Source organism: Corapipo altera, unplaced genomic scaffold (genome assembly GCF_003945725.1).
Source record: "Corapipo altera isolate COAL_440 unplaced genomic scaffold, ASM394572v1 343, whole genome shotgun sequence".
NCBI classification, from domain to species: Eukaryota; Metazoa; Chordata; class Aves; order Passeriformes; family Pipridae; genus Corapipo; species Corapipo altera.
In genome coordinates this window covers 3,590,686-3,601,376 of record NW_020884913.1, presented here as the reverse complement: position 1 = coordinate 3,601,376, position 10,691 = coordinate 3,590,686, and the positions used below count along the sequence as shown (strand labels likewise).

The window sequence follows — 10,691 nt, the reverse complement described above, 5'->3', positions numbered from 1 at the left end:
CAGTGAATTCCTCCTGCCAGGGAGCTCAGCCCAGTGAGAGTTTTCTGTCCCCTTCCATCCTGTCCACCCAGTGCATCCCAGATTGCCACAGGGCAGAGCCTGCTGCCCCCTCCTCTTTGCCAGGGTGACTGGGCCTCCTTGGGGTGTGCCAGGGTCACCCCTACCAACCAGCTGTACAGCATTTATGGGTTCTTTATATGTTCTCATTCCTACACTCCATAAGGAAAACTGCTTTTTAGATAGTGGAAACGTACAAAAATACAAAAAAATTTACAAAAATACAAAAAATACACAAAAATACACATGCCCACAGTGTTCAGTCTCTATCCTTAGGGAACACCCGAAAGGAAAGGCCCTGACCATCACCCTCACAGAACTTGTTCCCGTTCCCGCGCCAGGCTGATGAGACGCACATTTAAAGCCACCACCGAGCGACTGAGACCCCACAAGGACGGGGAGCGCACGGAGCACCCCTGCGGGGCAGCGATGCTGCAAACCCGCATCCATCCCCCGGCCCCGCGGGCTCTCCGGGGCGGGCGCGGGGCGGGGCGCTCCGGCCGTGGGCTGTGCCCGCCCGGCCGCCGGGGATGGAGGAGCCGCCGGGGATGGAGGAGCCGCCGGGGATGGAGGAGCCGCGGGGGATGGAGGCGGAGGGGCCGCGGCCCTTCTCGGAGGAGCAGTTCCGTGCCGCCTGCCGGGAGCTGGACCAGCCGGCGCCGGGCGCGGAGGGGCCGTGGCAGCTCCTGGTGGAGACCATGGGCGTGAGGATCTACCGCCTGTACCACGAGGTGCGCGGGCGGGCTCCCGGGCGGGCTCCCGGGCGGGGCGGGGGCGGTGGATGCCCGCGATGGGGGCCCCGGCGAGTCCCCGGTTCCCCGCACAGGCGGGGCTGGCGCTGCCGGCCCGGGCTCGGTTTACACCGGGCTCCCAGAAAGCAGCTTTATGGGTAATGCCATTAACTGCTGATGGGAAAAGCTGCTCCGCCGCGGTGACCCCTCCGCCCGCGCAGACTGCCGGGGAACCCGAGGCTTTGCAGGGGTGTGAACAGCTGGTGGCTGGAGGAATTCCCGGGGAAGGTGCTCTCGGCGGTGGGAGCAGCCGTGGGCCTGTCGGGGTGTTTGCTGTGCTCTGCCGAGCCCTCTCTGAGGGCTGTGTGTGGTGAGGGGAGCTCTGTCCCCGCTCGCCTGCTCCGAGCATCTCCCGTGCCAGAGCATCCTCCTGGTTTCCAGCATTCCGCCTCCCTTCCTGCCTCTCTCCAAAATTCCCTTCACGCTGATTTCCCACCATTCTCCCTCTAAAATCGGGAAGTAGTTCAGAAAGGGTTGAAATGAAATTCCACCCCTTTTTGGGGGACTAACTTCTTTAAAGAAGTTCAATAGTTTAGTTTTCTGGGACTGACTTGCAAGTGGTTGACAGTGAATGTTTGTATTCTGATGCAGATGTATGATTTATCAATGACTATTAAATCCATATATAAATGGATTAAATAAATTCATAATAATATATTACACATTATTATATATACTATATATTGTAATATATAGTATGTGTTGTATATTTTACTAGATATTATTTCTATAATATATATCATATAACATATATAAGTATATAATATATAATAGTATATAATGTATTTATATGTTATATATATAATATTATATTTATACAATACAGATTATATATATAGAATATATATAGAATATATATTTATAATATATATTTATACTATATATATTTTAAATCCATATATAAATACCATATTTCTTTAGCTCAGTGAGGATAGTTTCCTCTCAGCTCCTTACAAACCTGGATTTCATGCTGCTCTTTGCGTGACAACTTTGTATTGTATTCTGAAAAATCATTTCAGACATGGTCATGTGTAGCAAAAACAGCAAACATGCAGGTCTGTGCAAAAGGCAAAATGGGGCAGGGAAAGGCTCTTTAAAAACACATCATAGACCTTGGAATTTTTTTGGTGATAAATAGTCCCTGTTTACAGTGTGGATGTGGTAACTGGCAGTAGCAAGACAAGCTTATCAATGAGTGCACACAGCACAGGCAAGGCTGGGGTGCCTGCCAGGTATCCATGCAGGAATTAAATGTGCTGGTGGAATTCAGGGTGCTGGGAGTGTTGCTTCTGGAGTGGATGAAGTAGAGGCTTCAGGACTGGAGCTCATCACGGAGCTTTAAAGGCATCATGTGGTGGATGAAGGCAAAGTAACTTTGGGAAGCTGGAGGCTGGATTTAGCCCCACAAAAGGGACCAGGCTTGTGCTGGGGTACCTTGTGTTTCTGCAGTGGCTTTGCTGCTGCTGTGTAAATGGCAGCTGGCAAGATGGAAATTAGCTCAAGCTTCTTGTGCTTTTATATAGAAAGACTTGAGCTAAAAAGACTATTTGAAGCTAAAAAACATTTAGAGGTGTCTGCCTTTTTTTTTTTTTTGCCTTTTTTTTTTAGTTGTTTTTTGAAAAGGGATGTATGTGTATAGAAACATGCTCCCTCTGGAAGTACTGATGAAGTAAAAGGGTGCTAGTGTAAGGGAAGGAACAGCCATTGTGCAGGGCAGGTCAGGCTGGCTGGGTTTAAACTTTCATGTATAGATCAAAAAGTCGAGAGGTTAAAGACTGAATCTTGCATTGTTTTTTGAAGATTTGCTTTCACAGCTCTTGAGCGTATTTGTAGTTTGTGCCCCACCTAACTTCCTTCAGCTGTTCTCCCTGATGCAGAGTGCTTCCCTTTCCTGTGTGACTTTTCCTCTCCCCATTCTGTTTCCACAGCAATCAGGACTTTATGAGTATAAAATCTTCGGTGGTCTTGCTGATTGTCCCCCAAAACTGTGTGCAGATGTCTACATGGACTTAGATTTCCGAAAACAGTGGGATCAGTATGTTAAAGGTAAGCTCATCTAGGCAGTGTAAGAGCAAGCTTTAGTCCACATGGATTCTTCCCACCAAAGCTTTCCTCAGAGGTATTTTGAAGTTGCTGCATCCAAAGACTTTGGGCCAGACTTAAATATCTCTTTGGGATAAGGTTGCCCTCTGCAAATACACAAGTAAACACTGATATGGAACAGCTAATGTCTCAACAGCATATGTCTTTCCTCTGGAATGAATTCTTTCCATGTTGGTTAAAGCATATAATTGGCATCACTGGTTATGCTGGAGCACCTTGTAGCTTCTAGTTGTTGCAATTCCTGGGTTAAATTTTAGCAGATGTTCCAGAAAGAAATGGAGATGGTACCTTTTGAGCATTGGAGCAGAGCAGTGAGCACAGAATACCAGGGGCTGGAGAAGGGACCTCTGGGATCATCTGGTCCCACCTTCCCTGATAAAAGACAAGATGGCCCAGCACCCTCCTCAGCTGAGTCTTAACAATGTCCAGTTTTGGGGAATCCACCACTTCCCTGGGGTGATTATTTCAATGCCTGATTGTTCTCATTGTGAAAAATTTTCCTCTGGTTTGCATCAGTTTGATGTGTGATGGAATGACTTTCCTGAAAGCATTGGTTGTTCTTGGCACCTTTTACCATCAGGAGTGGATGTATCGAGAGAATAGGTGGTGGCTTTGGCTTTTACAGAGAAAGGAATAACTAATTTAGTTGTGTTTATTTAATGTTGTCTTTGGAAAAGGGCATTGAACCTGGATATCCATATGATGTTAAAACATCTTAAGTCAGCAGTTACAAGGTAAGGATTCAGCTGATGCAAGCATCCAGTAATCCATTTATTTTGAAGATGGGGAGCCTTTCCTTTTTAAGCCTGTGCTTGGAATCACTTCAAGCCAATAAAACTAAAACATGGTCAAAGTGTTTTGCTGAACAAAGAGCGTGCTAAAAACCAAAGGATTGTTAAATATTTTGCTTGTTAGGTTTAGGACAGTTCCATGGTGAACCTTTACTGGTAATGCCTGTGGCTGTATTGATACAGAGAACCACATTTGACTCGTGCCAGTACTTGGTCAAGTTTAAAGTGTGGTGTCTTCATCAATAAGTTTTATTTGTCAAAATGGTCAGTAGCTTTCTTGTAGCAAATGCCTCTTTGCCATTAATGAAGCAGAAAGAGCCAGACTGGGACTGAACATTATTGTATTGGATGTAAAGTATTATGTTGAGTTACTTTAGTAGTCCTTAAGTGCATTTAGGAGAATTGAATCTTTCTTAACCAAACACTTTTCTTTTTTAATGCCTTCTTAGAGATAAGAAAGGAAGCTGTTGGGGGAAGCTACACCCTTAAACTAAAAACTAGATAATGTTGCAGAGCTGACATTTATATCCTTGCTGACCATGGTTTGTTCATCTGTGAATTTGTACTTGTGCTGGTGCCTTTAAGTCCAGCCTTTCAAGAGTTAACATCTGTGAAGGGCATAAACATAACAGCAAAGCTTTCTTTCCAGCTTCAAAATTGCCACAAGCCCAACTATTCTTTAGCTGTACATATGATGAAACAGCGCCAGCCAACATTTTCAATGTAGCCCATTTAAGCATGTTTTTTCTCCTTTCACATTTAGGGAGAAACCCCAGAAAACTTCCACTGAGAGCCTTCGTGCTCTTTGTGTTACTGTTTGTATTCCTTGGTACTCTTACAGCTGTGCAATAGTGGCAGTCCAAAGGAGAGCTCTCTGCTGAGCTGCTGGCTGGCATTGAAATAAAAACCTGACCAGAGTAGAAGTAGCTGCCTCTTTATTGAAAAGGCAACTGCTCCTGCGTGGTCCAGAATATCTACGAGATGTGGCCATCCTGAGGTCTGGCTTGTGCTGCAGCTGCCAATTCAGCAGGGAAGCCATGGCTGAACTGCAGAGTTGTGAATGAGGAACCAAATGCTTTTATGGCATGATACAAAATGGGGGGGTCTGAGCAATACTGAAACTTGCTACTCCTGATTGCAACACTGTCCTGATTGAGATCATACGTCTCAATAACTGAACAGTAATAACTGGCTGTTGAAGCAGCAAGTGCTGCTGTGCCTGTTATAATAGGATGGATTTGTGATCTTTTGTAGCGATGCTACAAATCTGGTTATTGACTAAAATGCACTGTATTCTGCTTTTATCAGAAGCTGTGCACTAGTACTGACAGACTAAAGTGAATGCAGGTGGAACTTGGCTTACCTACTGTATGCTTTTCCTGTAATTGTGAAGATGCAAAGGCAGATGAGTTAGGTAATAATAGTTGTATCAGGGTCTTTAAAAGTGTTTTAATGCCTTTGAAAAAGGAAAGTTCTGTGGTTAGAAATGAAAGCAAAGTGAATAATCCAATGCTCCAGTGACCTCTGGTGGAAAGCATAATGCTGTGGGTTGTGACAACACCGGGTGCTTCCAGTACTGCTCCAGCCTGGAGAAGAGGAGAAGGTGTTTTTGTGGGTGACAGCTGATTTCAGGACACACTAACAGAAGCCTGGTTTGGAAGATGTTATATAGGGAGAGAATCTCCCATCTGTGGCACTATTCTTGCCTTGGCAATGAGATTATCAGTCTGTTCTGGCCTCGTTTCCAAAGAAGGCTGTGGCTGACTGTGGGCATTAGCTCTGGAGGGTATAGAGCCCCTCAGGAGGATATAGAGCCCCTCAGTTGCCTGTATATACTGCTGTGAAATTCCTGATAGCTTTTGGAAACTTCATTAATCCCTCATTAAGACCTCTTCAGGTGTTAGAAAGCTGCACTGATCCTAGTTCCATGTTAACTCAGAATAATTTACAAGGATAATGACATGCAAATTGTGCAGAACATGCAAGGAAAAAGCTTTGAGATGGCAAAGCTTTGAATGAGCAAACTGTCTGAAAAGGAATTTCACTCTACCTCTTCCAGAATTGTTCTACTTTTGTCCTTTTGTTGTTTTGTTGTTTTTTTTTTCCCACCAGGGAATCCAGTAGCCATAGGAAAACACACCTCCTATTTATGCATATTTGGTTCCTGAACAACCCTGCTACAGAACTTTTTAATGTCTTCTACTGCTACTTTACATACATATCAATTTTGACTTCAGGGTTGTGTGTAAAATATGCTCATGTCAGAAATCTGAGCAGTTCTTGATGTCATCTATAGTCCTGTTGCAGTAGAAATTAAAAGTATCTCACAGTCTTCTTCTTTCAACTGTAGAACTGTGTGAGAAAACATATGATGGTGAAAAAGTAATCTACTGGGAAGTGAAGTACCCTTTCCCTCTCTCAAACAGAGATGTATCCTTTCAAGCTTTTGTTCCTCTGGCATCAAGCTTTTGTCTCCTGGTCATCCAGGAATCCCAAGAATGAGCTGACTCCACTGCTCTGCTGCACTTGATTTAAGATCCTGCAGTCCTCACGTTACATGAATATGTACAGCATGAAGGAAAGCGTGGGTGCCTCTTCCCACACACAACTCACATAGCTGAGTTATTACTCTGCAGGATTGAATCCTGTAGAAGCATGGGAAGTAACTTGAGGGAACTGCTGTTTGTAAGGGAATTCACTTGTCAATTTTTCACACATCAAACTGACAGTGTTTTGACGTTCCTCCTCAACTCTGAGCACAGTATGTCTATGTTCGGGAACGTCGGGAGATGGATGTGGATGGGAGGAAGATCTGGGTTGTGTTGGCTCAAAGTGTGTCTGTTCCTCAGTGCCCTGAAAAGCCCGGTATTATCAGAGTTAAAAGCTATAAACAAAGTGTGGCAATTGAAAGTGATGGCAAGGCTGGATCTAAAGGTAAGAGGCCAAGAAAATGTGTCACAAGTCATGTAGGCAGAAAATGTGTGGATTAGCAAAATGCATAAACAGAGAGGGACTGGAAATTTTAAGCTAAAAACAGTTACTATAAAGTGAATGCACTGAGCCTTGGGACCACTTTAAAATGAATGAAACTTTTGAGAATGTCCAGTGCAGTGTGCTACTGTGAAGAATCTTTCATTTAACAGTTGGGCTGGGTAGTTAAGAATAGTTTACTGACCATTCTGCCCCCCATCCCACCCCACCCTCAGCGTGCACTTCTTTTCCTGCCAGCCAGTACAGTAGGAGAAAGTCTGCTGCAATCTGCTTAACTCAGCAATGATTTGAGTATCATGTTTGACAGATGTAGAGATGAAAGGATTTGTGTAGAGTTTGTCTCCTGTCTGAGATTAGTCCTTTAAAGACAATGGTATTTTATAAGCAGGGTGCCTCAAATGGTTTGCAGTAATCTAAATTAATGTTATGGCTCTGTCAGCTTCACTGGCAATGCCTATAGTTACTTCACATTCCACTTCAGGACAGGTTGACTTTTTTGTGAAGAATTAAGAGCAGAGCCGTTGTACTTGGTGCCTCAGTCCTGCACACTGGCAGCTTCTGTTGTGGGGTGTTAGAGCTGGTACTCAGAGAACTTTCTGGTAACTCCTCTCTCCTCTCTAGTCTATATGTACTACTTTGATAATCCTGGTGGCATGATTCCATCGTGGCTGGTCAACTGGGCTGCCAAGGTAAGGGAAAGTTAACACACAATGATATTTGCTAATCCATTTCAAACAAGGGATTCACTGCATCCATACCCATCTTCTACATGCGGGGTAGAGTTATTTTTTCTGAAATGGATGTATCCACCTTTCTGACTCTTGCACAGTACTGTTTTTAGAGTCTCACTATTGTCTACTCTCATGACAGTAGTACTAATTTATTCTTTTTTAAATTCCTGTCAAATTCCTCTGGTTCATCAACCAGGCAGGTGAATTTCTGCAGCCAGCCCCAAAAATCCATGTTCCAGAACATACATGAATAGCCTAAAGACAAGCAAACTTCAATAATGCAGTCTGTTCCCAAGGTATTAAAGGAATGGTTTGCTGCTTTGTACCAGATCTTAGAATTGTGTCTTAGACAACTGTTATCTTAGAACTGTATCTGTTTGGAGGCCTTGATCTATACAATGGAAATTCTCATCTTGCTTATAGTTGTTGAGTGCATTATGCAAGAATGACTTTTCCACTTTTCTCTTTGCAGAGTGGTGTGCCTGCTTTCTTGAAGGATATACAAAAAGCTTGCCTTAATTATTCTAAGAGAACATAGCTCAAAATTGATCTTAATTCTTTAATTCCAAGAGCTCTGCACTTACGGGAATGGCTGTTATATATTACACTGGATGAAATCTACCTCTAATATTGGAAAGAATTTTATTTTAGTTGGGTTATGCCTTGAGCTTTATTAGATTCTTTTCCCATCTCCAACTGAAGAGCTGGGCACTGTCAAGGTAACACCAACATCAGCTGCAGCTTTTGAAAGTACTCAAGGATAAGTTTTGCTTATCCTGATGGTCATGTCAACTGGAGCTCTGTGATGAATATGTTATGTCCTTGCACAAGAGACAAAGATTTAGCTAGGAAAAATGTCTGAACTTGGACTGCAAGTTGCATGTTTGTTGCCTTGCAGGGTGGCTTCCTGCTGAAACTCAGTGATGGAACTTGGATTGCGTAGGAGAAACACTTTTGCTACCCAAGTTTGTCATTCTTAAACTCCCTGCCTGCTGTAAACCTAAAAAATGCTGAGGGCATGTAGGTAAATCACGAGAAGTCTGCAGTAGGAACTGGAAGTCTGTGTCACTAAGCTTCCTTGTGATGGTTTTAAGTCCAGATGTAAAAAGGATTGGAGCCTAAAGCCTTGCATTCCCAGCTCTGTACCTCTATATGAAACCTAAAACCCACCAAGAAGAAAAAGGAGGAGTTGGCTTCTTCCATGTCTGATTTAAGGGGAACAAGTTTTATCTTCAGAGTCAGTAGCCTTTTCTGTAAAGCAGCTTGGATACCAGCTTGAAATTGGAAGTAATTTTGAACTGGATGCCTGCCACTGAATGTGAATGAACTTGATGTGAAGCTTCGGCTTGCTTGCATTTTTAAATTTCCTGCTGATCTAAAGACTGAAACTGTAATTTTGGATGGTAATCCACTGAAAGCTCAACTGAGCAGAAAATCAAATTTCCAGCACCTTTGTGGGGGGTGGGGCAGGGAGTGCATAAAAGATGAGAAGACCTCAATCTCAGGGATTTAAAATATTCTGCATTGTTCCTAAATCTAATCCTGTTTCTGAATAAATCTTGTAATGGGGTAGCTTTGTCTTGTTAAAAAACAAGTGATTGATATGATTGCCTTTTTACTTTGTGTGAATATTTGCTTCCAATAAATCCTTATTTTATCCATGTTCTTGTTCTGTCTCTCTTGTTTAAGAGTGGCCCTGCTGAGCAGGTCACAAGTGACAGGCTGATATCATGGACTGCTTCTTTTTTTTAAAGAGTTTTGAAAGAATAAGTTGGATTAAAACCAAGCAGGATTTGATGTGTTCTGAAGAGCTTTCTGCCAGCAGTTTAGGCATTTTTCAAGTGTCTTTGGCTTGGAGACCATTACTGGATTGAGCATTACGGTGTCACACAACATGATTCAACAAAACTTTAAAAGGGGACTGACTAGCTGAGGATGAATCTTCCTGGAACAATGATGCAAACTAATTAATTTCCAGTTCTTTCTGAACAAAAATGACCTCTGTGCCACAGCAGTACAAAACCTGTGGGCTTTCATCGTGAGAAAAGTATGCAGTGACACCAGTTTAAGTCTGGATTACTGCTCCTATCTTGTATTATTAGGGAAGTTCCAGCTTTGTGTGATGTGGTTTCTTGTCTAAATGGGAGATTGTGACAATCTTTGGATGTAAAGACATTCTTAAAGCATTTGAGACCTTTTTTAATGACCGATTAAATATTGGTCTTGTATAAATTGTACATGCATCATGTGAACCTTTCTGGATAGCTTGAACAGGAATTTTCCTGCTGTGAAAGTTTAAAGTCATCACACATTTCAAGTTCTGGTGCACAGGGTTAAGAAACATGAACCCCCCTTCCCATGCTGTTTGTTATGTAGCACCTGGAACTCAGCTTTGTTTCCACCAACTTGCCTAAAAATGGAGTGCAAAGTTTGTCCTTTCAGAGGGATCTGTTGTAAACCAAGTGTTGTTGGGTTGTTTGAATAAAAAGAATGAGGTATTTCTGTTGGATGATGATTGAGCCTCTCATCTTCTATATCTTACCCCAATTCACAGATTGGTAGGGATCACACTACAAGTTAATGGGGACTAATGAAGTTTTCTCAGTAGCCCAAAAGAACTAGAAAAATGCTGTAGTTTCTGGCAATAAATAGGCATCTGCTCCAAAGTACAATATCAGAGTTTCCCTAAATCGTCATGACATATTCTCATATAGAACTTCTGGTTTAAAATTACCAGCCTGTACAGAAACATGTTTTTGCATGTTGTTCTTCTCAAAAAGAAGTGGTGTTTTTTTGGGTCCCCCATCCCCTATTTCCATAGGGAATGATGTTGTAACAAAGTGAATGTAAAACATTCTTCCACGTTGTGTTCTAGTCATTCCAATCCATTCTTTCCATACGATCTTTCTGTAAAACTAATGTATTTGAGTTGGAAGGTAAGTAAAGGAAAGATTCTCAGTAACCCAAAGTCAACACAGTGAATGATGTCAGGTTCCCAGTCACTGGTGCTGCCCCTCAGAAGATGGTGTGTAAGGGGAAACACGAGTCTTCTTTGCTCAGGAAACATCTGGTTGATGCTTCATTTCTCAAGCAGGTCATTGGCTGTTTTTATAATTTAATGGAACAAAAAATGTGGGAAGACAGGAACATAGACTTCTGATATTAGTGCATAGTAGTAGATGATGCATCTTCCCACCAACACGTTTGTTTCCCAATATGTTAGTTTT

At 42.8% G+C, this 10,691-nt stretch overlaps 1 protein-coding gene across 3 annotated transcripts; it reads left to right on the top strand.

The window, feature by feature from the left end:
- Positions 1–631: 631 nt before the first annotated feature.
- PCTP (phosphatidylcholine transfer protein) lies at positions 632–9,125 on the top strand. 3 transcript variants are annotated; one of them, XM_027654608.1, is made up of 6 exons: positions 632–788; positions 2,780–2,894; positions 6,093–6,172; positions 6,505–6,676; positions 7,355–7,422; positions 7,937–9,125. In XM_027654608.1, exons 1-6 carry the CDS (start codon positions 642–644, stop codon positions 8,000–8,002), a joined length of 648 nt encoding a protein of 215 aa, XP_027510409.1. In that variant the 5' UTR covers positions 632–641; the 3' UTR covers positions 8,003–9,125. The 3 variants fall into 3 exon arrangements, with proteins under 3 accessions (XP_027510409.1, XP_027510408.1, XP_027510410.1); XM_027654607.1 differs by having other exon boundaries at positions 2,777–2,894; XM_027654609.1 differs by lacking the exon at positions 632–788 and adding an exon at positions 870–946 and having other exon boundaries at positions 2,777–2,894.
- Positions 9,126–10,691: the final 1,566 nt, after the last annotated feature.

Bases quoted from the DNA above. Each gene is read 5' to 3' on its own strand.
- PCTP (XM_027654607.1), top strand. From the start codon at position 642: ATGGAGGCGGAGGGGCCGCGGCCCTTCTCGGAGGAGCAGTTCCGTGCC. The intron at 6,173-6,504 runs GTATCCTTTCAA...CTCTGAGCACAG, and splicing joins TCCCTCTCTCAAACAGAGAT to TATGTCTATGTTCGGGAACG. The intron at 6,677-7,354 runs GTAAGAGGCCAA...TCTCCTCTCTAG, and splicing joins TGGCAAGGCTGGATCTAAAG to TCTATATGTACTACTTTGAT.